We start from the raw sequence: 23658 nt of genomic DNA, 5'->3' as shown, positions 1-23658 counted from the left end.
TTTGCTGCTATCCTGAACTTCTTCACTTTCTTTTACTATATGCCTCATGCCTCGTGCCTCACGCCTCACGCCTCATGTCTTATGCCGCACGCTGAATACATGTCGCATTTTCTCTGGATGCGCTATGCCTCCCAACGAAAAGTAACCAGGGACTCCTGGGAGCATTGGTGCCCAAGCCGCAGTCTCTGCGAAATCCTCCGCTATAGGCTAGTAGACGAGCAGCTAGACCCGTTTTCTTCTACTCTGCCCTGCCCGGGAGTCCGCAATCTTTAGCCTAGCTCAGGTATACCCTTATGTTCACAACCTTATTATTACATGGATAGCAGACTTGTATATGTATGTATTTGCTAGACACTATAAGATTGTTGGTAGGCCCCAAATACAAATGTCCGCCCCTCTTGGTCTCTGCACACATGAGATTTCTCTCTCATACGTACCAGAGCTTGGACAGCAGGAATACAAGCCGTCAGACTTTGTCTCCTTATCTGGAATAAGTCCCCAGCCTTTTAAAAGGGTTCCGCAGATTCTTTTTTTTTTCTTGGGTTTCTCAACCCTCTGACCCAGGCGACTTGACTCCTGGAGATCCACAAGAGGGTTTTTGCGCTACACAGATATTTCAAGCATTTCAAGCAATTTTGTCAAGAGGATAATCTTCCTTTCTCTTTCTCGGTGGCGGTCTTTGCCTTCCTATCGACACCGTCCTCCGTTGCTAATGAGGACTATTTAAGACTTACGAAAGCCAACACGGCCAAGTCTAGATACGTCGACTCTGGATCTTAAAGCTACAGCATAAAGGTCGCATTCTACATCCGCGAGACGATTCCAATCCCATCGTCTTTGTGGAGGAATTGTAGTAGCGGTGTCCGGCCACCCTTGATCTTCTAGAATTTCCAGGAGACTAACATGACCAGTTACCGGAGTCCAATAACTTCTCCGCGTTGGAGGTTTTTGCTCTGGGTGCTGACGCCTTAAAAGTCCCTCGTTCGCCTTTATCTCCCCCGCGAATTCTACCCCACATTGTCTAATTTTTAAAAAAGTCAATTGCGTCGACAAGATCACGCAAGACAAGGGAAGACGTAAATTCTCGGGCGGGAAGTGCTCCCACACGAAGCCGACATCATGCGGCCACACACCCCCTCTCTGGATACAGCTCACGTAGCAGCCGTGGCCGCAGGACCTACTTCACCGCCAGAGACGCCAACTAATGGGTCACCCAAGGCCCACCGCAAAACAACAGCACTAAACGGCCGCTCACAACGGCATTCAAAGGCACACAGCCATCAAGACCACCTAGCCAACATCCGGCCATTAGGTGGAACTAAATTCAGTTATACTAGAGCGCCGAGGCCCGAGGAGATATCACCTCGTTCCTCGCATTCCTCCGATGAAGAATCTGATTCATCTGCAAGCCCCCCGCAGTCGCCACTCTCGGACGTACCAAAACTGCGCCACCAACACGTGGAGCAGGCAACTGCAGTCCAGGTCGGACAAGCAGCCTTCTCAATTGAAGAGTTGAGTGACGATTGTGCTCTTAATACTGAGTATGATCACCTGGATGTTATTCGACCGTATGCTTTTGAGTACGCCCGTTCGGATCGAAGCCGAAGTAGGTCAAGCTCCCGGCATCGGCCTCCGCCGGACATGGATCCGGCTGTAATGGAAGGTATTGAAAACCTAAACACCTTCGAAGATTCGGATGAGGATATCGATCGGAATAACGAAGAATTCATTCGGCATCTTCAAAAGACACGTGAGGAACGCCGCCTTAGGAGGATGAAGTCCGGAAGTCTTAGCAAGCGAACAGTAAGCGAGCGGGACAGCGATTCTGATAGAGAGGATGTACTTCCATATTACGAAGGGAACGAGACGGGCCCAACTCGTCGGATGCGGCGAAAGGTTGGTGACCGAAGCAGTATCCAATTCACTGGCCCGCTTCCCGAACGGATTGAGGAGCTCAAGGAGCCGAACAGTGATGACGAAATCATTCTAGAGGATGCAGAGATTCTCGCAAGAGAGTTGCCATATTGGACTCTGATGGACGTTGACTCCGAATAAGATGATCAACTTTATACGTTACAAAAAAATAAAATCGCACTTGCTTGTAGGAGCAGAAACCAGACCCGAACCGATCCAACCCAGCATTAAAGCTTACGATTACATGGCATTTTATGAAGGTGTACGCATTGATGTTGACATCTTAATTGTCATGAAACTTGACCAGCGCAATAGGTCCGAACTCGGAAAAGATGATTTGCAGCTATCGAGACCGGATGATCTGAAGTCGCAGGAGCTGTCATCTCAGCAATATGTATTCAAATTACTTGCATAGAACACTGGCTACATGGCCTTGGGAGACCGTCACGGAGGGCTCAGCTTTCCCCTTTTTTCCCCCTTTTTTTATTTATTTCTCAGCTCGCTTTTAGATACCGTACCTTAGACTTGGACTTAGCGGGTGGACTGGGCGCTACTGGGCGATGACGACGACGACGCCGACGATGTAGATGATATGACGATGATGACGACGATAACGATGTCGATGAAACTTGCATAGAAGTGGCAGCTGCGAGCGAAAAATGAGGCCATGCTCTTCTAAGTTATTTATAGCATATAGACTTTGGATGCATGGGTTGCCGGCGGTTTGAGTAGATCTGTCATCTTCAGTTTGGGATTTCCACAGCGCATATAATAGGTACTTATTACTGAGTAGTTGTGGAATCCTTGATATTTTAAGAAGATGCAGGCGATAATTATATATGTTAGTTTGCCAACGACTGCATTATTCTTGATGCTTATGTTCTTTTTTTTCTATGGATGCTTCTTTTACCCAACTCGACTGTTTACTGTTTAGGGAGACTTATACCTAAGATTAAAAGAAAGATATGACTGGTATTTAAGAGAGCAACTTGGGCTGAACAAGAGTGAGAAATATATATCAAGCTCAGGAGTATGGTACACTAGACCCTGCGAATCTTCATTAGTAACTTGTTAATTATGACTAGATCAACTCATAAAATAACTATTTGGAATAAAAAAAGCTTATAATTGGCATATATTGGTAACTAGCATAAATAAAGAGAGGTGTTGTAATTCAATGATACCGTCACTCTCTTACAAATAGATACCCAATAGGTATGATAAAAGGCTAAGTACTTTGAAATGTTGTAGAGGTACTTCGTGTCAGACAATGGATGCACACGTGACTATTATCATTTTGTTGCAACTGTGCTGTGCCATATGGAAATACCTAGGTACGGCACATCTTGTACATAGTACACACATTAAGCTTAAGCCCCAATCTTATCGGTTGTAGTACGTCTAATCGTACGTCAGCCTCGAGCCTGTCAACGCGTCTCTGCAACTTTCATCAACCTTCTGTTTAATTAACTTTTTTCTTTCTGTATTTAACTTCTCTTCTTTTGCCGGTGTTCAGTGCACGCCGAGCATAAATATTGTCCTGTGCCCCTCCAATTCCATTTCATAATTCTTTCCTCCGACTTTCCATCGCCGATTCCTAACCACCCATATCAATTGTTAAGAGACGCAACATCTTTCCTTTTAAAGACCGTCATTCGAATCATCGACTACGACGTAAAGGATGAATCCAGCTCAGGGGCAGCCTGCCCAAGGGCAGAATACCTTGCGACTTCTCCGACCGGAGCAGATGCGCACGATCACGTACCTCACCGATGACGAGAGAAGAAAGTACGAACAAGGTCTCCAAGGACTATACCAAAAGATGGAACAGTTCGGCCCAGAGACCCGGGAGCATCAAGAAGCTAAAGCTAAAGTCGTCGAGTTCTCTCGCATGGTTATCAATAAGGTTAAAACCCTTCAAGCACGAAGTCAAGCTAGCTCTCAAGACCAATCAAGCCAGGCCGGTCGCCCCAATCCGCAGCAGCAGAACATACAGGGCGAGCAAGCTCAGAATAACTTGGCTGCACCTCAACGGCCTGTGAGTAGACCGGTAGGAGTAGGACCGAGCAATAATGCTGCAGCTCCTGGTGCTGCGGCGCCCAATGCTCCTCAGGTTGGGCAACAGGCGCCCCAAGGCGTGCCCAAGGCTTTAATGGAGCATGTTAACAAACTGCCGTGGCATGCTCTGCGAATACCTCCCCAGATATCGGCGGACCAAGGCCAGAAATGGTTGACGGAGATGAAACAGCGCTATCTTCGGAATCTTATGCAGATGGAAGGTATCAAGTCTAAGATGACTAGAATGGACGCCATGGTGAAAGAGCGACAGGAGAAGGGTGCAATAACTGCCGAGGAGCTCAGAAAGTATCAGGAAACGAAAGCCCAGGAGCAGAAGACGTATTTGGAGGCATCCCGGTTTCTCGAAAGTGTTCGCGCACAGATGAAGGCCTCTCAAAATGTGGGAGCGGCGGGCCAGAATGTCCAACAGGGTCGACCACAACCCATGCAGAACCAACCGACTCACCCCATGCAAGTAGCGACGGCATCTGTAAATGCAGCGATGGACGCAGCGAAGAACCAGCAATTAGCAGCCTCCCGGGCAGCGGCCTCTGCGGGACAGCCGCAACCGCAGCAGCCGCAACAACAACAACAGCCTCAAGCGCAACCTCAGGCTCAACCACAGCAGCAGCAACATCCGTCTCAGCAGCAACACCAGCAACAGCAACATACCGGGACTCCTGTTACCCCAGCTGCACCTACCCCAACTACGCAACTTCCACACCAGCAGCAACATCAACAGCAGCAACAACAACAACAACAGCAGCAGCAGCAGCAGCCGCATCCTACGCCTGCCAACCAGCCCCAGGTCAAGAACGAACCTACCAACAACATGCCGCATCCACCGCCGGTCAACACCGCTCTTGCTGCCGCTACCGCTGCGGCACACATACCTTCTGCGGGAACACCGACTCAAGCCTCGGCGCGTGTCCAAACCCCTCAATCTGCAGTACAAGCAGCAGGATCCCAAGTCCGACCACTAACTCACGCCGCCGCCGTTAACCGTGCCAATTCGTCAACTAACGTCACCGGCCAATCGAATGGTTCATCTGGTGGTATCGCGCCAACTCCGGGATCTGGTAACTTGGTCAACAACGCAAACCATCATACTCACTCTCACGCGCACCCACAATCCACCACACCTGCAATGAATCCCAAGATGCCTATCAGCAAAAACCTTCCTTCGAAAGCAACGGAGATTCCACAGGCCGTCAACGTCGGCGGAGGTAACACTGCCGGTCGCCCTTCCTACGGTGGTGGTAGTGCAACCGGAGGTGGAACTATGAGCCAACCCGTTATTCCCAAGATGCCTCCTGTCCAATTTGATGCCGAGGGTGAACACTTTCTTTCTAAGAAGAAGCTTGACGAACTAGTTCGCCAGGTCTGTGGAGGTGGCACCCCTGGTGCGGACGGCAACTATCTGGCCCCTGACGTTGAAGAGGTAAGTTCATCGCAATCGATAACTGGGTCTATCTGTCTGTTTCTCAGCCGCATTCGATGCTAATAAGTGTTTTCTTAGTCTGCCCTCAGTGTTGCCGATAACTTCGTCGACAATGTCCTGCACACAGCTTGTCGCCTCGCCAAAGAACGTGGAAGTAAGGTACTAGAAATACGGGACATTCAGCTCGTTCTCGAGCGCGTTTATAACATCCGCATTCCGGGATACACGTCAGACGAGTTGCGAACCGTACGAAAGGTACAGCCTTCGGCTAACTGGATATCTAAAGTCCATGCCGTTCAGGCCGCTAAGGTGATGCCTGGTAAGGACGACAAATAGGATATGTCTCCTGCCGGTAAACCCGGGGGACGGCGCGCCCCACCACGTACTACACGTACGCAACCCAAGCCCGGAACTTCTACCTCTTCCCAATCGGTTATGAGAGAGAATACAGTCGATGGTAAGAAGCGTAAGAGACCTGTTGGTGATGCGGAGTAGTGAAGGGGGGTTTGTCCGTCCATGAGACTACGATGGACTGGTTGATTTCTATGGCGAGAAAATGGAGTTATCGGTTTAACGTTTCCATGATATGGATCAGTCTAGGAAGGGAAGGATGGGCTATTATATCATTCTGGCCCGGCGTTTCGATGGTTTTTTCTGCGAAAGCCTTTCTTACTTGTCTTTTACGCCCAGGCCTCAAACTTAGATATCGCTGTCAGTCCAGTGCCGAGTGAAGTTACATATACTCATCGCGGCTAGACGGAGCTTGATCAAGGCTAATGGACATCGCGGTGTGCAGTATTAGTACCTGAGATACCTACCCCTAGGTAGTAAGGTAGCTAACATGAAATATGCGTGGTTTTAGACTTGATTTTAATGGATGCGAAACTGTGATGTGTACTAAAAGGGGATTGCCACCTACTATTAGGCGGGTATAATGTACTTATAATTCGTTGCGGATTAGCAATATCATTCCATTCATTCATTGTGATTAGTATAGTCTCTTCCTGCCATGCTTTTTTTTACCATGGATAATTGGTTTACTTGTAATGAATTATCTGGCCAGTCCTAGAATGGCAACTTCGCCCCAATACCACTTTTCTTCCCAAACATCGTCCTGAGATCAGCAACCAGCTCGTCGGGCTTTTCAAACGCGGCGAAGTGACCACCGTGTTCGTGTCTCTTTTCAAACACCACCGGTCCCACTACAACGGGCAACAGTTAACGAAGGACTAGGTTAAAGAGGTAAAGTAGAAACAAGAACTTCTCAAGAGCGGAACTTACATTTCGCCCACGAACTCGGCACGACCGTCACATCCATGGGGAAATGCGACAGCCCCAAGGGGACCTTCCCGTTCCACGCCTTGCTGAGCGCGGCATCGCTCGGCCGGTTCACGGTCTCGTAGTACAGCCGCACGCTGGCGTCGGGGCCGGCCTCGCTGAACGCGTACACGCTCACCCAGGTGAGGACCTCGTCGTCGGTCCAGGGGTACGCGTCCGTCCAGTCGACGAGCTTCTCGCGGATCCAGGCCAGCAGGCCCACGGGGCTGTCGGCCAGCGCGAACCCCACCGTGTGCGGTCGCGTCCCATGCAGCTGCGCGTACCCGCTGCCCCGGTCGCGGAACCAGCGCGTGCGCGCGAGCCCGGCTCTCTCGGCCGGGGTGTACAGATCCAACGCGTGCCGCAGGTAGAGGAGCGGCGAGGAGAACAGGGTCGGCGGGGAGGTGCCCAGGAGGTAGTTTAGGTGCGAGGCGACGACGTGGTCGGGGTATAGGGCCCCCATCGCCCGCGTTATCGGGGACCCCCAGTCCCCGCCTTGCGTCGCGTATCGGCCGTAGCCGAGCCGGAGCATGAGTTTGTGCTGTGCGTGGTGGTGGTTCGGGGTTAGATGGCGGTTTTCGTACTGTGGATACATCCAAATTGAACTCTAACCTGCTGAGGAGGGTGCGGTGCTACCCATCATCCTGATGCAGGGTGGTTCAGGGAAGGGAAGGCAAGGGAAGGCAAGGGGAAAGGAAAGGAAGGGCAATGCTACGTACGCACACTTCGGCATGCTGCAATATCCCGAACCCGGGCTTCGAGGTACCTTGCGAGAAGCCGAAGTTCGGTAACGACGGAGCCACGACGTGGAAAGCCGGTTCGTCTTCTCCGGCCTTGGCCGTTAGGAGAGGCAGTATCTTGATGACTTCGAGGAAACTACCGGGCCCTAGGTATTTTACAGTCAATCCTCAATTAAACAACAGATCGAAAAAAAAAGAAGAAAAAAAGAAAAGAAAAGAAAAGAGAAGCGAAACAGACTCGCTCACATCCATGGCAGAACAGCAAGGGAATCGCATCTTTCCGCTCGCTCTTCGCATGCACGAAATGCACCTTCAAGTCGTCCTCGTGGCCGTCGACCGCGATCTTGGTCGTGAATTGAGGTAACGCATCGTTGAGCTTCGCCTCCGCTGCCCTCCAATCAAACGTATCCCTCCACGCGGTCGCTAGCCTCTTGATATCGTCCAATTGCGCGCCGTAGTTGCTGTCGTTTGAGAAGGTTGTCTCGCGCGGGAACGTCGCCAGCGCGAGTTTCGCCTTGAGCGTCTCGATCGCGTGGTCCGGCACCGCGATCCGGAACGGCTCGATTGCGGCGGAGGGGGAGATCATGATTAAATACCTACCTAAGGTACCTTAGAAGACTTACAATATGAAATAAAACTTTTATACTATTGAGAAGTGTTATATAGCAAGTAATATAGCCCCTGATTCTTCAGTATCCTTATTAGTTAGCCAACCCAAAATTAATACGTGGACAACCCATCCACTTCTGACATTAGTTTAGCCATTGACACATGTATGTACATACTAATTTAGTTGTACCACTAACTACATACAGAACACATCCTGCCGTCTTCGTTTTCGTACTCGTGTTATTGCCGGAGGGTTACTTATCATGCAGGTCTACGCATAGGTATACTTGCTATACTACGCTTCGTGGTCACAGCTGAGAGTTGATCAGCTTGAAGAATGTAACGGTGGATGTCATGCCGACGCGCGGGGAAACGGGATCGTAGTCAAGCCCGAGGCGTTGGGAGCCGGAATGCGGACAGCTCCCCGGCTACCTAGGTCTTGTGATATATGATTTCACTGTGTCTGCGGGATCTCATCTAGCTTGAAGAAGCTTCTAGGCAAACAGCACATATTTTGAGAATGGACAGTCTTCATAACTTAGGAGTAACATAAAGCAATATTAAATAAATTAATAAATCGTTAACCCCGCGGATAAGACGGTGGGTGGGAGAAGGATTTATTTCACGCAATATTCTACATATAGTCCTATTAAGAATCTAAGGGTGATGGAAGACGATTGGGACTAAAAGGAGAATTAGGGCAAAAATAGATAAAAAACGACAAAAAGCTAATTCATTGATGAGATGAATCATTGGAATGATCGAACCCAGGCTCGAACTGGGGACCTTCAGTGTGTTAGACTGACGTGATAACCAACTACACCATCCGACCGTGATGAATTGCAAGCAAATATTCAATTATATTGCAAAAGAACAGGTGTGGTGCGGTGTGGTGTGGTGCGGTGTTTTGTGGACTTGGACTGGTCTAGCCCTATTGCCACGGTCCCACCCATAGCGATGGTGATTTGAAGATTTGAAGATTTGGGGGGGTCACTGTAAGGATTGCGTTGATAACCACCACCAATGAGAGTTTAGAGAGTCTAGTCTAATGTGACAAACTTCTCTTATTACATACTGTGACGTACCGAGCCATGATGGAACGACGTCTATAGGTACCTACAACTTACATACCTACCTACCTAGTTACCTCCTAGCATAACGGAACCAGCGGGATCCGTTAGAGTTTCGTCGTTTGCGCCTCTTAAAGTTGGAGAGATTTGTAGGATGTATAAACCGGAGCCGGATAACTACCTACAACCCGCAGGCAGCCCCCCTCCCCTCTCCCCTTGTCACCAATCTTTGTTTGTTTGTTATAAAAGGTGGCTTGGAATACGTGTAACGTGAGCGTCACGAGTGAATCATATTTTAAATCAAGTATAAAGGCTGCCACCATGCTGCCGTTTGGAATACCATCGTGGCATAGTCCAGTGTTCTGGCCTCATCGCAACTTATAGCCATATATCGACGACACCTTTTTGGTAATTATAATCATGTATCGCGCTTATTATCTCGATTATCGAGACTATGAACGGAACACCTTTGGTGCCGACGAACTTGTCATTCGCCCGATCCCGCTCGCCGTTGAGACAATAGAACCCCCGCCGGCGTCTACTCCCGCTTTCCACGTCGATGTTTCAAGGGAGAGCCTTGGTGTTCGTCGCCAAAGGGATAGAGACAGTCTCCAAATTGCTTCAGCTCATTATTCAACTAAGGGTCATGGAATCGAATTAAAGGTTGGCGAGGAGAGCATCAAACTCACGCGCTCACAGCATGCGCAAACAGACGCCGGGAACCAATCGCATTCTACGCACAAATGGAAGAGCCATTCCAAGTGGAATTATAGCGCCACATTGCCCGATGGGTTGAAGCTAAAATGGGAACTTGTTGGCCAAGAACATCACCGGGAAAGCATAGAGAAAAACAGGACGCAGGCGGCAAAGACTCAACCTAGACTACGGTGCGTGCAAGAAGGAAGCGGCGCCAAGGTGCTGGGGGAGATGATGAAGAGCAATGATGTAGTAAGATTGATGACGGGCGACGATGACATCCACGGCGAGAGGGCAACGCTTGGGCTGTGTGTCCTACTGGGTTTCGTTAGCTTATACGAACGGGCGAGAGCCAGCGATAGAGGCATGCGGAAGTTCCATCTTTTTCGTCGACGCAGACAACACCCGAGTCTGACGGGGAAAACCAAAAAGCAGGCGAAAAGAGATGATGGGATAACGACGGACAAACCGGAGGAGGTAAGACAACCTAGGTTTCTGTTGTTTCCTTTGCATCTGGGTCGTTCTTGAGGATAGGTCGCTGATACTAGGCCAGACTTTCGTTTCCGATTCCGGCAATGTTCCGAATGAAATTTCGAGTCACTCGGACAAGTCGAAAACGGACGAAGGCGGATATGGGAGAGTAGGAGAAAAGGGAGATAAAGGAGATGGCACTAACGAAGGGGTTAGAGGCGAAGTATAAAATTATAGATGAGATTTAGAGCAGGTGATGCTCCAACCTAGTGCTTTTGTACGTAATTACGGGTTTCGATAGTCTGCCTGCCTTAGCTTTGGAGTTCTTTGTGGAATGGCTGGTTCGTTTTTCTTCGCATGCGCTCATAGAGGTAGTGCAACTCTCAGCTTGTTATTACATCGCGGAGAAATTAATGTATCACAAACACTAATTAGGTACCTCTATTTACTCTGCCTTTCTATATGATATAAATGAACGCCATCTGATGCATGAAACCACATATCAAGTGCCTAAGCAAGAGTCCCTATATTACCTCCATGCCAAGTTTCCAATATCCTTTCCGCTCCTTTCTCTCCCGCAACCATCACGCCGAACTGCGGGTTGACCGTTAACGGAGAGAGGATTGAGGCATCGACGACGTAGATATTCTCGGTGCCAATAACCTTCGTATCAGCGTCGACACACTTCCCAATCCTGCACGAGCTGGACCAATGCTGGACGGAGCCGACCGCATAGTCGGACCAAGTGGTAATGTAAGTACGGATCTCCTCTAGAGTTGAGTTCTGAGGGATGTTAAGCGGCGTGAGGCCATCCGCAGCCGGGGAGTCGGGCGTCGAAGGCGGTAGAGCTTGGAAGATGGTGTGGATGAACTTTGCAATGTTCTCGGCGTCGCGGGGGTCACTATAGTAGACACCAGAGCTAGGACCTGGTACGTACTTTTCGTCGTCTGACAAGATAACACGTCCCGCCGAGTACAAGCCCGAGGTACCGTAGATGTTGAGCGTGATGGTCTTATTGTCTACAAATTCTCCGTGGCCGGATGAATCAATAGTACCTTGGACCCCAGTCTTGGTACCGTCGGGATTGGGCACGTACGCCCAGAAAGCAGAGGTCTGGGACGCAGAAGCGTAGGGGCCGCTGCGTGAAGATAGGTAAAGATCTCTGTCTGCAGGGATCGGGTTGTTGTAGTCGTGCACGTACGACTCAATTTCGGGCCCGGTGAGTTCGATGAACGTGTTCGGGTTATCAAAAAGTCCTTCCCCGACTTCTGGGTTGAGGACATAACTTGTGGAGTTGAGAGGCAGGAATCCCGAGGCAGTCATGTTAAGGAGTGTTTCAAGCGGGCCAATACCAGAATGCATTAGCAGCCCTGGCGATGCGATGGCGCCGCCACTTAGAATCACTCGGCCTTGGGGAGAAAGCCGAATATACAATAATGATCCATCGACTTCGGCAGTAACCCCGGAAGCGAAGCCGTTGACATGGTTGATACGTTTAACGCGAACACCGGTTTGGAGGTGGAAGTTACTTCGCTTCAGGGCATTTTGTAAGTATGTCCTGGTTGGACCACCTCTTTGGCCATCGATGTAGTTGTAGGATGGCCGCCCAAAGACCATGTCCTTATTATCCGGAGTTTCATTGAAATCGACCTCGGACAGTCCAGCGCCGTCGACAAGCCACTTTTTGGCCGCCTCGTATCCGGTCTGCATGTAAAACTTGCCGTCTGTGGAGTAGCTCGTTATGGAAGCCTGAGTGTCTAGGAGTCTACGTGTCGCACCTTCGACGTCGGCGCTCTTCCACCCCTCTGGATGATAATCGTCCCAATCAGACGCCGGAGGTTGGAAGTACAAGCCGGCGTTGATAGCGCTGTTACCGCCAATGGTGCATGCTTGGAAGGAGTTCATAACGCCCGAAGGACATAGGAGGTCCGAGTTGCCACTGAAGATGCTCTTGTCTGTCCCACCTATTAGCTTAACAATTAAATGCCACATGCGTCAGGTATGTTACTCACATAACCCAGGTACGTCAACACGGCTCATTGACGTTCCGTTAAGCCATGCCGGCCTTTCTGTGCCTCCCGTAACTCCGTAGGAGGCGCCGCCAAGTTCTACCAGAAGAGTCTTCTTCCCGGCTTCGCTCAACCTATCAGCTACGATGATGCCAGCAGTTCCGGCGCCGACGACTATGGCGTCCCATTTCTCAAAAGCCCAACTGGTCGAGTTTGGTAGTTTTGGATATGTAGGTGCGCTACGAGCGGGTACGCTAAGAAGGCCAGCGACCGCCGCCAAAGTTAAGAATGACTTCATATTGACACACTTAGAGTCACTAAGGGCGCTGGGCGTGGGAGAGAATGAAGGAGATGGTCGGATAATGCCATGATTATATACTTGTATCTATGAAATATGCTCTGCCTTAGGTCGGTACTGACTATGAAATTAACTACCTATGAAATATAACAAATAGGTCTAGGTAGGTAGCCTATTAGGCCTAGTCCCTTGTTCATTCACTGCCGGGTTTTGGAACGGTGAACCTTGTCATGGGCTCCATGCTATCCGTCGTTTCATAGGCATATCGTGCATATTCATCTCAGCTGGGCCGCAGGGACCCTATAAAAACAAGCTCGTGTTCCGACATTCTGGAAGACCGGCATGCAGCGCAATAAAGCACCGCCAATAAAAACTCACTTCACAACAACTTCAACTAGGTCCCGTACGCAAATTTAGAACTCGACAAGCATTTTTCAGGTAACCGCAGTTCTTCGGCCATTCCGCTTGTCGATAATTCAGACGACGATCAGCAAAGCAATTTTACTCTTACATAGCCTATAGAAGGTACCTAACCTAACTTTTCAGCTCCTGGGCTACCTACTTTCTCACCTTCCCGTGTTGTCCTGCAATGCACACGAATATGCGTCTTACATAGGTACGTAGGTGGCGGGAATAACGCTGCCGGGCCAGATAGACTCGGTCCCGTCTCGCGTTTGACAAATCGTGCCTCATGAGTGCCATGAAATTTCTCACTATAATCTTATGAGGACCAAACAGCATATTGAGACCGGACGAATGTAATTCACCTCAACATAGTGTGAATCGCCTTATGCGTAGGTACCTAACCTAATGTTATTTCTATTCGCTTTGCCCGTGCTGTTATACCTACTACCAAGTACCAACCTTCTCCAGGAGGTAATTCGTCGATTTGCCAATTTCAATCACCTGTTACCTTACATTGTTTATACTTTCGACATCCTATTTGTTGCCCTACTAGACTCTCCTAAGGTGTCAGAATAGCAATAACGTGCACCTATTTCAGCTGATGAGAAGCCCGAGTTCCTTAGCAATAATATCCGCTGCCTTCTCACCGATCATCATTGCAGTATTTGCAGTATTTGCCCCAACATTCTCCGGCGCGATACTCAGATCTGTGATTTTAAGTCCTTGTACACCGTATACGTTCAAGTCCTTATCTACGACGCCCATCTTGTCCCGCGGCGCCATCTTAGCCGTGCCTAGCGAGTGCCAGGAGGTTTCGACGTGCTCCCGGATGTACTGCTCAATTGCCGCATCATCCTCTGCCGAGTACTCCAGGTCGGCGACCGGCTTGCCCTGAACGGCTTGGTCCCACTCCTCGTCGAGCGCGGCCTTGGAACCCTCGGGGAAGCGGGGATGGCAGGGCTGGTGCTCGCCGCGATACATAGAAGTCCGCCGCATGATCTCGCGGCCCTTCTTGTATGCCCAGATCAACTTCTTGAGGTCGATGTCGTTCTTGTCGTTGAAGAAACCCGTGTCGAAGTCCAGCGCATCACCGACTTCCGGCCCGGTAATGTGCATGTGACCCCGCGAGTAAGAGTAGGCCGTGAAGGGCAGGATGCTCACGAATTGACCGGTGGGTAGCACCGAGGCGTTGTCACCATATAAGCTGTAAATGCTACGTCAGCATCGCTAACTTACTCTCAAGAGTGTGAAGCTTATGGATAAGAATCTAGGGCAATTTCTTACCCGCTGACGACAACCATCACTACGAGTGGTTTATTGGGCCGATTTTGAAAGTCTCTTTGCCACGAATCCTGGAATTCAGGTCCTAAAGCTACGACTTCGGCGTCTGTCGGTCTGATCTTAGAGGCCAGATCCACAAAATTCCAGCCGAGGTGAGGATGCTCTTGGGCGATGGCATCTTCGAGGGATAACCGGCCACTCAGTAGGGCGTCGGCCGTTTCGTCCTCTTTCAGAGATGTCTTGAATACAGAAGGGACTTTCAGGTGGTCCTGGTAGCCAGACCCGACCCCAGGAAGCTCCTGGATAACGGGGACGCCAGCTCGGCCCAGTATATCTTTAGAACCGATCCCGGAACGTTCCAGCACGGGAGGTGTCCCACAGGCGCCGCATGACACGATGACAAGCTTGCGGGCTCGGACTGTCTGCTTGGGATGTGGTGCCGATCCGTTTACATGAGGTTGGAACCGCGTGTTTGGCGTGAACTCGACTCCGCAAGCTCGTTTGTTTTCGTCAAACAGAACACGCACTACGTTATGCTCTACTAGAACATGCAGATTGGGATGTTTACCATCCTCTAGTCGAGGGTGCAAATACCCGTGAGCAGCATCCGAACGTTTTCCTTCGTGGGTAGCATACTTGAGCCAACGCTGGAAGCCGTTGTTGGTGTCCAGTGATTGCAGGTCTTTTATCTCCGGATATCCGACTTCTTCTGCGGCGCGTAGCCAGTCATCCTCTATGGTCCGACCGCGGAAAGGCCCGCTGGATACTTGAATTGGTCCGCTAAACCCGTGGTGTTCCGATTTCCCCGGCCCGTGGTAAGTCTCGATCTTACGTAGCGAAGGTGTTAGCAGTACTGGTATGTACGTGAGAGACAAGTAACCCCTTACCTTCTTTAAGTATGGCCATAGTTCATCCGTAGTCCAACCAGGGGTATTCCACGAATCGAAGTCATCGCGTTGAGCTCTCGTGTACCTTAATATAAAGAAGCTCACAGTAAGTCATGGTTGATCTTCTACGTTGCATTCATGCGCCCACTCACATCAAGAAATTCATGGAGGAACCTCCGCCCAGAGTACCCCCCGAGGGGACGATATATTCCCGATTGGCAATATGTTTTGACTTGGCGGACTTGTAGAAAATTGCTGTATCGGAATCTGGTTGGAAGTTCAAGGGGTAAAGTGCCGGTAATACCACCTTAGGGTTGTCATAGTTTTCCTGGCCGCCTTCAATGACTAGGATCGAGAGCCCCGGATCAGCTGCAGTTAACCTTCCAGCCACAATACACCCAGCCGTGCCGCCTTCATACGACAAAGTGTTAGTAGGTGCGAATGAATCCAAGTAATTTGTTCCATTTCTTACCTCCTGCAATGATTATGTCCACCTCCTTAATATCTGTTGGTAGTTTCTTGTATAAACCCATGTTTACTCTATAGGGTCGTATAGCTTAATATGCCATGTATAGCCTACGACAAAAGTACGACAAAAGTACGACATAATAATATGAGAGCTCATCTTGGGGATGCCCGAAATATACTGCTCCGGTAGAGGGACGTCGGATTACCCCGAGGTAAATTTCCCCGCTTTGTCTCTGAGCAACATGACCTCGAGGTCATGTGTATGACGAGTTAGTAAGTATACGAAAGATCCTATGGAGTCTTCCCAAATTTGAACAACCTGCAGATTATTTGTTCTGGCCATCTCTTGGAATTCTGGGACAACCCAATGAGGACGCTGCGTACTTGTTTGGTACGACCTCCACGATATGCAGATGCGGTTGGAGACACGCTGCGGAGAGCATATACGGATAGAGCATGATCGACGCAACGAGGCGCGCCCTTCCCCGTACTCATTAGTAGAGCCAAGCTAATGCCACCTCAAGCCAAGTGCCACTGAGAAATAGCTGAGTTGAACAAGACGCAGCTAGCCTGTGTCCATATCAAGAGAATCTCAATCCTTTGGGAAAGCAACTACCACTTACTAAACGTTTCTACGCGAATGCCGCGCCCTGTCTCACTCTAGATAACTTAGGTACGCCTGTTCATTGGCAATTAGAGCAATATGGGAATAAAGGGAATTCGTTTCCCAGACCTAGGTATATCCGTATATGGGCTTCCTTGAATTCTCCTGTCAGCACTAAGCCTGTTCTGAGACAACGTATTTCTACAGCATAGAAAGGAATTACACGAGGCGTCGAGATTTTGATGACAACATGAATTGATATAGAATTTGACAATTGGCAGCTACTACAACAAACATAAACTATGTAAACTCCTGCGCAGAAGATAATGAAACGCCGATGCATCCCTACACTGCTCTTACACGGTTCGCATCCAACGGCTAGAATTGATATCCCTCCATCTCTGTTTTACCACGCTTATATTTACATAGGAACATCTCCAAAGGGGACTGCTCTCTTCCAGTTCGTGCCCGGAGTCCATTCTTTCTTCTCGTCGGTGTCATCCGGATTGACTGCGTAGACCTTTACCTTAAGGTTTGGATATTCGTATTTCACTGTCTATATGTTAGCTCTTCTTCAGATCGACCTAGGTACATAATGTGGGCTATGATAATAAAACTTACTGAAAACCGACTCGGGTCGAGGAGCCGAGCCCTTCTTTAACAAGATATACGCCGAGTCTGTAGTCTCTCTCGCGAGAGCCTCGGACATTCGAGGGGCAAGATCGTCCTGAGCTGGTCCGGGGCCACATTCACCAAGCCACTCGTAGTACTGGTCGTTGGGGTAGATGTTGCCCCAGAACTTGCCGTTGATCTTGTTGGCGTAGTTCATGGCGTCCCGGTTGGTGCTGTACGGGCTGGTGTAGAAGACGGTTTTGTCGAGCTTGTGTCCTTGGTCCTTGATCCATGTACGGATCTGGTCAACCGTGGGACACGCAGCTTCAGCTTGGAGGGCAAGCGAGAGCCCGGTAACAACTGTAGCGAAGAACTTCATGATTTATGGTGATACTTGTGTAACTGGATAAGTGATTTAAGGATGACTTGAGCGACTTGAGCGACTTTAGGAGTTGCGAGAGTTGTGAGTGCTTGATGATCTGATATGATCTCTGAATAGCTTGAGAACTTCCGTCCTTTTATACTACATAAGGTAGTCTTCAAGAGTCATATTAATTCTATGTTTATACTTCAAATTTGACAGAGACCAAGTTAGGCTACTCATCGAGATGAGATCCATTCTATTCGGCAGACTATTTTTACTCCTTTACTCATCAGTCAATCATCTCCATCTACAGAAATCTTTTACGATCTCATGAACATCATGCTTATGTGAATAGTATATTAAACATACGATCGACAATTATAGCGTTGCTAGATCAGCCCCTTCAGACTCCTGCGTAGATCTGCGTTTTCAGCTTCATGCTGACTATCAGCTTAGTCTAGGCTGAGCGTTGCATGCACTAGTTGACAAAAGCCCCCAAACGACGTCATCGCCAATCTTCTCTTTGGTGTTGAACCACCATTGAGGCCGTGCAAATCGTTTAATCCTCTAGGCAACATTATAAGCGATACTTTAATAGAGAAAAAAAAAGTATTAGAGATACAGTGATGATATCTGTTTGCATTACGGAATCATTGAGCGATTGAAACCTAATTAAAAAGTGAACAAAGACAATAATACTACCTTTTCAATCTGAAAAAAAATCACTTACAGAAGAAACCATTCAAAGTCTCCTAACTACAGCAACACGAAACTCCCACATCTCTATTATCTCCTTTCTCTTAGAAAAATACTCCGCCATGTCTCTTGACGAAGAAATCATTCGCGCAGCCGTCTACTCCGGGTCTATTGAACGCTTCGTTACCCTTCTCTCAAAAGACCCCAAAATCATCAATTATCAATTCGACAGACGCGGCACACCCCTCGCGCTAGCATGTCAAAGCCAACAACCGGTCAGCTTTCTTGAGTTTCTACTCAAACAAGGCGCCGATCCAAACCAAGACCCCGACGTTGCACCATTCCCGATAGCTTCTGTAGCAGCCTTCTACAAAGACACCGGCGCTGCAGAGCTTTTGCTGCAGCACGGCGCAAAATTAGAACACACGGGAGCGCTTGCTGCAGCCGCAGGAAGAGGAAACGAAACTATGGTGCGATATCTACTTGAGCATGGAGCGCAGCAGGATAAGGATGCTGTGGAATGTGGAATTCCCGAGTTCGCTTTGCATATCGCAGCGCGCAAGGGATACGTTGAAATAGTGAAGCTACTGCTAGATCATGGTGCTGAGTTGGAGAAAAGAGACGGTAAAGGCCGAACGGCCTTCGAAGTTGTGAGGGAAGTTGAAGAGAAGGACGGAATTGATTTGAGCGAAATTCGAAACCTCCTCATTAAGCCTTGAATCGAACATGATCAAGTTCCCTAAGCTTCCTACTTAGATACATACTCAAAAAAAAAATAGATTATTTGAAGTATTATGGTCGTTTTTAAAATGTGTTTAGCACTACTATTGGTCCAAAAATTGTTACTCCTGAAGCATGCATTAATAGAATCCGAATATTAACAGATTCAAGGTAGCTTTCACAAAACTTGTTTGTCTGCCGTTCAACCTTCAAAATAGATGGGTTTAACATAAAGGATCATACTTTACGTTGCCGGCCCCATCGATATTAAGAATAAGGCATTGAAGTTTCGTAATAGTGATTACTTCAGCCTCGGTTGATCGGCAGGCAGGTTGCAGATTCTAACCTAAAAAAAGAATTATATTAGGTACCAGCGTTGATTGGCTTGTGTAATGTAAGAATTAAAACCTGGACAACTCCAGTAGTCAATTGCGAGAAGTATCACCATGACGTCGAAAGGGGGCGGCCAAGCATCCAAGGTGAAGAGGAGGCTATGCTTTTCAGGTAGGAGTTGAGCTGAACGATGATCAGGGAATGATTATCGTAACACTGAAGTTGGGTTGACAATAGAATTGCAACATCAGATACCTGTTTTTTCTAAGACAAGACTTACCTGTAGTTACTCATTGAGTGAGTGAACATCGTGTATAAATTGAGCATGTCCTCCACTATCAACACATCCCATCTGCATCACTCAACGACGCAAACAACAAGAACAATCTTCCATCCACAATATCCTCAAAATCTATTACGCTTCAAGCTCCTTAAAAATTCAAAAACTTCACAACTTTCAAGATGGTTCAACTCGCTCAAGTCGCTATCATCTTCACCACCGCTCTTGCCGGCTTCACTACTGCCAAAAGCTGTGTAAGCGGAGGCATCTACTGCGGCACCTATCTCCTTAAAAGGGGTAAGTCATACCAGCTAAACTCCACTCACTCAATTTCAGGAAGAAAAAGACATGGTATTAACAGTATGTGACACACGCGATTACATCAACAAGATCATCACCAATCTGCGGGCCAACAACATGCCGACGGACGACAACACCATCCAGCAGTCCCTGTGGAGCTGCCTCGAGCACGGTGATATCCAATTCAAGGAGATGTGCACCAGGGGCTGCGTCGGCGGCGACAAGAAAGATGACTACTGCACCGGATCCCCTGACGCTGGTGGCGAGAAGAGGGACGAGCCCATCTTCTGGGAGGCTTAAGCGTTGAACGATTTGAATCGATGGGCGGACTGTTTACTTGGGAACAGCCCTTGATCGTTTTTTTGTACTTCATTCTTCCGTATCTATAAACTACCTGTGTAACGCAATACATCACGAGTTTGCTTAACTTATTATTCTCTACGCTTGTTTCGCTTTCATAGTGTGACTTGAAATGAGTTTATAGATTCGCTTAAAGACGTTTGAAATTTACGAAAGTTTCATAACTACCCCCGAGAGTGAAAATAAAACTTCGGGCTAAGTGACCTGTACAACAAGGCCAACTTCTCATTAGATCTTTCAAATTAGTATTAACTCTAAGTTACCTAGGTGTCTATCTGCCTTTAACTATATCCTATATCTATAATCGTAGCGTATATCATTAAGCATTTCTTGGACCCCGTATTCTCTCAAAATCTAACCTTAGGGTTCCACCCCGCTTTGTGCAATCTGACAGAAAGAAAGAAACCAAAACCAATAGTAGTCATAGTTGCGGCCCATGCTTGGGCGCCTACAAATTTACCGCCATTGGCTGCTTGAATAGCACCGCCGATTGGGGGACCCGTCAAAGAGGCAAACGAAGAGATACTAAAAGCCATACCAAGTCGCGTACCAACCGTGTCGAGCCTTTTGGTAATGCTAGCTAAGCAAAAGAGTTAGTGTCAACCAATATGAAAAGGCTTGAGAATATCCAAGGTATAGTTGAAAACCCTCAACTTAGAGGCGTTTGGATTTTTCAAGTCTTGGAGCAACTTGATGAGCAGAAGAAATTGGGCTGGAAGTTACTTACTGACTGCAGTAGCTATTAAACATTGAAAGCTACCAGCGCATATACCATAAAAGACAGTGAAGACATATAAGCCAGGTACACTATCCACTGCAAGCCAACAGAACGCCACAATGGACCATGCAAGTGTAACAGGGACCATTACGTTGATTGGTCCAACTCGATCTGCGATCAACGGCGGTATAACCCGGAAGACTATTCCTGCTCCGTTAATAAGAATGACCATGATCGAAGCGGCTGAATACGAGAGGCCAAGTTGCTCTCGGCCAAACGATGCGATCTGGGATGGCGTGTTAGTTGAAAAGCTCCTCGGATCCTGCCCGTCTGAATCTGAAAGTTTTATGGGAACTAACATAATAGAAGGAGAAGTAATTGGCCATCATAAGAGAGAATATGCCAGCTACTACACCATTGAAAGCGAAGTCGCGAAACGCCGCGAAATCGATTATCGGCCCGGATCGCCTAGGAGGCAGGCGTGGACGCATGAATATCAGCACGGTAGAAAGGCAGGCGAGATTGATAAAAGCCAGGACTCTGGTCGTCCAAGCGAATCCCAGCTGGGGGATCAACTGCCTCACGACGACCGGATAGACGATACCACCGGCCGAGTTTCCCGTTGTCGCCAATCCGACGGCAAGGGCGCGCCTCTTTTTGAAATACGTCGCGACGAGGGCAAGGGACGGCGTGAAAAATATCCCTCCGCCTACTCCCGTCAGCACACCCTGGGTTAACATCAAAGACCAGTACTGGGTGGAAATGCTCATCAGGAAGATGCCGAGCACTTGGATCACCGCGCCGACGAAGAACGTCGGCACAAACAGCCCCGCGTCCAGCAGGCGGCCGGAGAAAACGCTGATCACCAGGCAGAACCATATCTGTACGGAACCGATCCAGGATATGGTGGATGGAGACTCGGGTAACGTGGATGTGTAGTAAGTCTGGAAGCTACCGAACGAGTTGACCCATCCCCAAGTTGTGAAAATGACAAGCCACCCCACTATATTTGGTTAGCGAAATCATCTTTGCTGCACGCTGAAAGTAGAGAATTCAGTTATGGATAGGTTAGGTTAGATTAGGCTAGATTAGGTGGTTTTCTCTGGGAGAGCATTCATTCTGAGATCTTGCATACTTGCAACTTGGACCCACGCCGTTAAACCACCATCCGGCGGGGGCGGTGGCTCGGGCAATGACCTTGTAGTAAGGTGAGAGGCCGCGTGTGTAAGCACATTACTAGCGGTTCTTCTGAAATCGAAGGAAATCCTTGCACGGCTATCTCTCGTTGCCGTTCTTTGCGCGGCCTCGAGGTCGTCTTTAGGGGGAACGCGAACATTATCATGAGAAGGTGTATCCGAAGAGCTCTCCTCCTGAGCCCCGGTCGACACTGGGTGTTGTTTCTCGTCGAATTGGTCGTTATGTTCTTGGCTAGCCATTGCTACAGGTTGGAATAACTAGAGCTACCTACCTTAGATAGGTAGGTAGTTAAATATTGCTAAATTGCTAGAGCAAATAAGAAAACCTAGGTACTCTATAAATACTCTGGACAGCCAATTAGTGTCGTTACTAGGCGGTAAAAAGATGAATCGTACGAAAACCACGAGAATTAGCACATTTAGCACATGTCACCGCAGAGTTTTTGGGGCGTGATGCTCCGTCTTCGGCTTAATTGGATAAGTCAATTAGCATTGATAGCTTCGATAGCATAATTAGCTTAATAATAATGGCTAAAGAGCCTATAGGGACATCCAACTGCTACGATGTTAACCCACCCGCATACGCCGAATGCCGCTCCGACTGCCACCCTTGTGGAGCCGACACAGGAGCCCCGGGGCGAGCGAACCATGCGGACCGGAGCCTATATTAGGTAATTATTGCTTTTTTTTTTTTTATTCGCCGGTTATACCTAAGGTATGGGCCTTTTTATAAGATGCCCCTTTTTACAAGATGCCCCCCTGACTTCTTCGCGGCGTTCCTATCTTATATAGGAGGTAGCCATACCGTAATTTCCAAACCGTCAACCTACAACAGGCTCTCACCACCATTGAAAGAAGAAAGAATCTACTGATGATACCAGGTAGGTACTCTAACGTTCATTCTGCGTATGACTTCCGCCACTAGTATCAACTGTTAACCTGTACTAAATGTTTATTTATCTGTTTGGCTTTATGAACTGCGTTTTGCTTACGAATGATGTGCTTGGCCTTTTCATAATATCATGCTACTTGTGATTGACTATCAAGTATCAATTAAAGAGAATGATCAATATTGATATAGGTAATATAGAGATTGTTTAGCTCTGTCTTCGTACTACTCAATGAGTAAACGGCTACTAGGCTGTCAGGTAGGCATTGCACTCATCAATCTCAAAAACTTTTTTAAAGGGTAATGGCGTGATAGTGTTTATCCCCATAATGTTCGCAAACCGTTCTAGTCAGGGCGCAAACTATTTATAGAAAATTTCACCGCTATGCACCAAAGTAAGAACATAAGCTACCTCCTATAGGTACGTGTAATGCCTTGGAGTAGTCCCACGATATCGCAAACAACATCCACACAATTCAAACCTAACCTAGCAGAAAGGCGTCCAATAAGCTGGCGCACCTATTGCCAACATATACAAACACCATTATCTTCCAACAATAGTTCCTTAAACACTTCCAACAGTAATAAAATAAACAAAAACACGATTATAAACCTTAAGTCCTAGATATTAACCTCTTTACTTTAATATTTTATTTTCCTAATATTAGCTTTGATTTTATATATCTCAAGTTTACTAAGAGGTATTCGAGTGTGATAATGTGAGAGTGCGTCGTCACCTTAGACATTTCTAACCCCGCCTCGAACACGTCAAAAGAAACATATTTAGAATCGAATAATAGTATTCGGATTAAGAGAGATGCATGAGAACCAAAGGCAACAAATACCCCATGTTAAAAGTCAATTGAAAGGGCGGATACAGAAAACTGAATCATCCCTTCGCTAAGTCACCGCCTAAATCCTT

At 48.1% G+C, this 23658-nt stretch overlaps 10 protein-coding genes and 1 non-coding gene across 11 annotated transcripts; 5 read left to right on the top strand and 6 right to left on the bottom strand.

Annotated features, from left to right (window-relative positions):
* Positions 1-1119: 1119 nt before the first annotated feature.
* On the top strand, positions 1120-2055 carry F4812DRAFT_450547 (uncharacterized protein; the record flags this gene model as incomplete). The annotated part of the gene is made up of 1 exon (XM_047936102.1): positions 1120-2055. One exon carries the CDS (start codon positions 1120-1122, stop codon positions 2053-2055), a length of 936 nt encoding a protein of 311 aa, XP_047791639.1.
* Positions 2056-3490: 1435 nt separating this feature from the next.
* F4812DRAFT_325381 (transcription initiation factor TFIID subunit A-domain-containing protein) lies at positions 3491-5845 on the top strand. Its single transcript, XM_047931510.1, has 2 exons — positions 3491-5413; positions 5492-5845. The coding sequence occupies exons 1-2, from the start codon at positions 3596-3598 to the stop codon at positions 5747-5749; spliced, it is 2076 nt and encodes a 691-aa protein (XP_047791638.1). The 5' UTR covers positions 3491-3595; the 3' UTR covers positions 5750-5845.
* A 633-nt stretch (positions 5846-6478) lies between these two features.
* On the bottom strand, positions 6479-8056 carry F4812DRAFT_450545 (epoxide hydrolase 1; the record flags this gene model as incomplete). Its single annotated transcript, XM_047936101.1, has 4 exons — positions 6479-6615; positions 6695-7271; positions 7450-7616; positions 7717-8056. 4 exons carry the CDS (start codon positions 8054-8056, stop codon positions 6479-6481), a joined length of 1221 nt encoding a protein of 406 aa, XP_047791637.1.
* Positions 8057-8837: 781 nt separating this feature from the next.
* On the bottom strand, positions 8838-8911 carry F4812DRAFT_t63. The gene has a single exon. It is a non-coding gene; the product is annotated as a tRNA-Val (tRNA).
* Positions 8912-9121: 210 nt separating this feature from the next.
* On the top strand, positions 9122-10753 carry F4812DRAFT_422693 (uncharacterized protein). The gene has a single exon (XM_047933685.1). It carries the CDS (start codon positions 9570-9572, stop codon positions 10371-10373), a length of 804 nt encoding a protein of 267 aa, XP_047791636.1. The 5' UTR covers positions 9122-9569; the 3' UTR covers positions 10374-10753.
* Positions 10754-12774, bottom strand: F4812DRAFT_422691 (putative cellobiose dehydrogenase). Its single transcript, XM_047933684.1, has 2 exons — positions 12329-12774; positions 10754-12271 (listed from the first exon to the last, which is right to left on the bottom strand). The coding sequence occupies exons 1-2, from the start codon at positions 12621-12623 to the stop codon at positions 10827-10829; spliced, it is 1740 nt and encodes a 579-aa protein (XP_047791635.1). The 5' UTR covers positions 12624-12774; the 3' UTR covers positions 10754-10826.
* A 719-nt stretch (positions 12775-13493) lies between these two features.
* Positions 13494-15842, bottom strand: F4812DRAFT_325262 (putative alcohol oxidase). Its single transcript, XM_047931508.1, has 5 exons — positions 15669-15842; positions 15349-15607; positions 15197-15281; positions 14313-15136; positions 13494-14232 (listed from the first exon to the last, which is right to left on the bottom strand). Exons 1-5 carry the CDS (start codon positions 15727-15729, stop codon positions 13623-13625), a joined length of 1839 nt encoding a protein of 612 aa, XP_047791634.1. The 5' UTR covers positions 15730-15842; the 3' UTR covers positions 13494-13622.
* A 686-nt stretch (positions 15843-16528) lies between these two features.
* Positions 16529-17587, bottom strand: F4812DRAFT_325287 (uncharacterized protein). The gene is made up of 2 exons (XM_047931509.1): positions 16890-17587; positions 16529-16820 (listed from the first exon to the last, which is right to left on the bottom strand). Exons 1-2 carry the CDS (start codon positions 17257-17259, stop codon positions 16690-16692), a joined length of 501 nt encoding a protein of 166 aa, XP_047791633.1. The 5' UTR covers positions 17260-17587; the 3' UTR covers positions 16529-16689.
* Positions 17588-17631: 44 nt separating this feature from the next.
* Positions 17632-18741, top strand: F4812DRAFT_422687 (ankyrin repeat-containing domain protein). The gene has a single exon (XM_047933683.1). The coding sequence runs from the start codon at positions 18063-18065 to the stop codon at positions 18657-18659; it is 597 nt and encodes a 198-aa protein (XP_047791632.1). The 5' UTR covers positions 17632-18062; the 3' UTR covers positions 18660-18741.
* Positions 18742-19367: 626 nt separating this feature from the next.
* Positions 19368-19873, top strand: F4812DRAFT_470337 (uncharacterized protein; the record flags this gene model as incomplete). Its single annotated transcript, XM_047938969.1, has 2 exons — positions 19368-19527; positions 19610-19873. Exons 1-2 carry the CDS (start codon positions 19456-19458, stop codon positions 19871-19873), a joined length of 336 nt encoding a protein of 111 aa, XP_047791631.1. The 5' UTR covers positions 19368-19455.
* A 284-nt stretch (positions 19874-20157) lies between these two features.
* On the bottom strand, positions 20158-22397 carry F4812DRAFT_422684 (MFS general substrate transporter). The gene is made up of 4 exons (XM_047933682.1): positions 21787-22397; positions 21011-21654; positions 20661-20937; positions 20158-20513 (listed from the first exon to the last, which is right to left on the bottom strand). The coding sequence occupies exons 1-4, from the start codon at positions 22085-22087 to the stop codon at positions 20281-20283; spliced, it is 1455 nt and encodes a 484-aa protein (XP_047791630.1). The 5' UTR covers positions 22088-22397; the 3' UTR covers positions 20158-20280.
* Between the last annotated feature and the right edge of the window lie 1261 nt (positions 22398-23658).

The sequence above is a fragment of the Daldinia caldariorum genome (assembly GCF_022478825.1).
Source record: "Daldinia caldariorum strain CBS 122874 unplaced genomic scaffold F4812scaffold_5, whole genome shotgun sequence".
Classification (NCBI taxonomy): Eukaryota; Fungi; Ascomycota; class Sordariomycetes; order Xylariales; family Hypoxylaceae; genus Daldinia; species Daldinia caldariorum.
This window is presented reverse-complemented; position numbering and strand designations above follow the sequence as displayed.

Excerpts from the sequence above, each read along its gene's own strand:
- F4812DRAFT_325381 (XM_047931510.1), top strand. The coding sequence starts at position 3,596 with ATGAATCCAGCTCAGGGGCAGCCTGCCCAAGGGCAGAATACCTTGCGA. Across the intron at positions 5,414-5,491 it reads TGGCCCCTGACGTTGAAGAG|TCTGCCCTCAGTGTTGCCGA; the intron begins GTAAGTTCATCG and ends GTGTTTTCTTAG.
- F4812DRAFT_422691 (XM_047933684.1), bottom strand. The coding sequence starts at position 12,623 with ATGAAGTCATTCTTAACTTTGGCGGCGGTCGCTGGCCTTCTTAGCGTA. Across the intron at positions 12,272-12,328 it reads TGTTGACGTACCTGGGTTAT|ACAAGAGCATCTTCAGTGGC; the intron begins GTGAGTAACATA and ends TAGGTGGGACAG.
- F4812DRAFT_422687 (XM_047933683.1), top strand. The coding sequence starts at position 18,063 with ATGTCTCTTGACGAAGAAATCATTCGCGCAGCCGTCTACTCCGGGTCT.
- F4812DRAFT_422684 (XM_047933682.1), bottom strand. The coding sequence starts at position 22,087 with ATGGCTAGCCAAGAACATAACGACCAATTCGACGAGAAACAACACCCA. Across the intron at positions 21,655-21,786 it reads GGCGTGGGTCCAAGTTGCAA|TGGGGTGGCTTGTCATTTTC; the intron begins GTATGCAAGATC and ends AACCAAATATAG. Across the intron at positions 20,514-20,660 it reads TTTAATAGCTACTGCAGTCA|CTAGCATTACCAAAAGGCTC; the intron begins GTAAGTAACTTC and ends TCTTTTGCTTAG.
- F4812DRAFT_325262 (XM_047931508.1), bottom strand. The coding sequence starts at position 15,729 with ATGGGTTTATACAAGAAACTACCAACAGATATTAAGGAGGTGGACATA. Across the intron at positions 15,282-15,348 it reads TCCTCCATGAATTTCTTGAT|GTACACGAGAGCTCAACGCG; the intron begins GTGAGTGGGCGC and ends CTTTATATTAAG. Across the intron at positions 15,137-15,196 it reads TATGGCCATACTTAAAGAAG|ATCGAGACTTACCACGGGCC; the intron begins GTAAGGGGTTAC and ends TCGCTACGTAAG.
- F4812DRAFT_422693 (XM_047933685.1), top strand. The coding sequence starts at position 9,570 with ATGTATCGCGCTTATTATCTCGATTATCGAGACTATGAACGGAACACC.
- F4812DRAFT_325287 (XM_047931509.1), bottom strand. The coding sequence starts at position 17,259 with ATGAAGTTCTTCGCTACAGTTGTTACCGGGCTCTCGCTTGCCCTCCAA. Across the intron at positions 16,821-16,889 it reads TCGACCCGAGTCGGTTTTCA|TGAAATACGAATATCCAAAC; the intron begins GTAAGTTTTATT and ends ACATATAGACAG.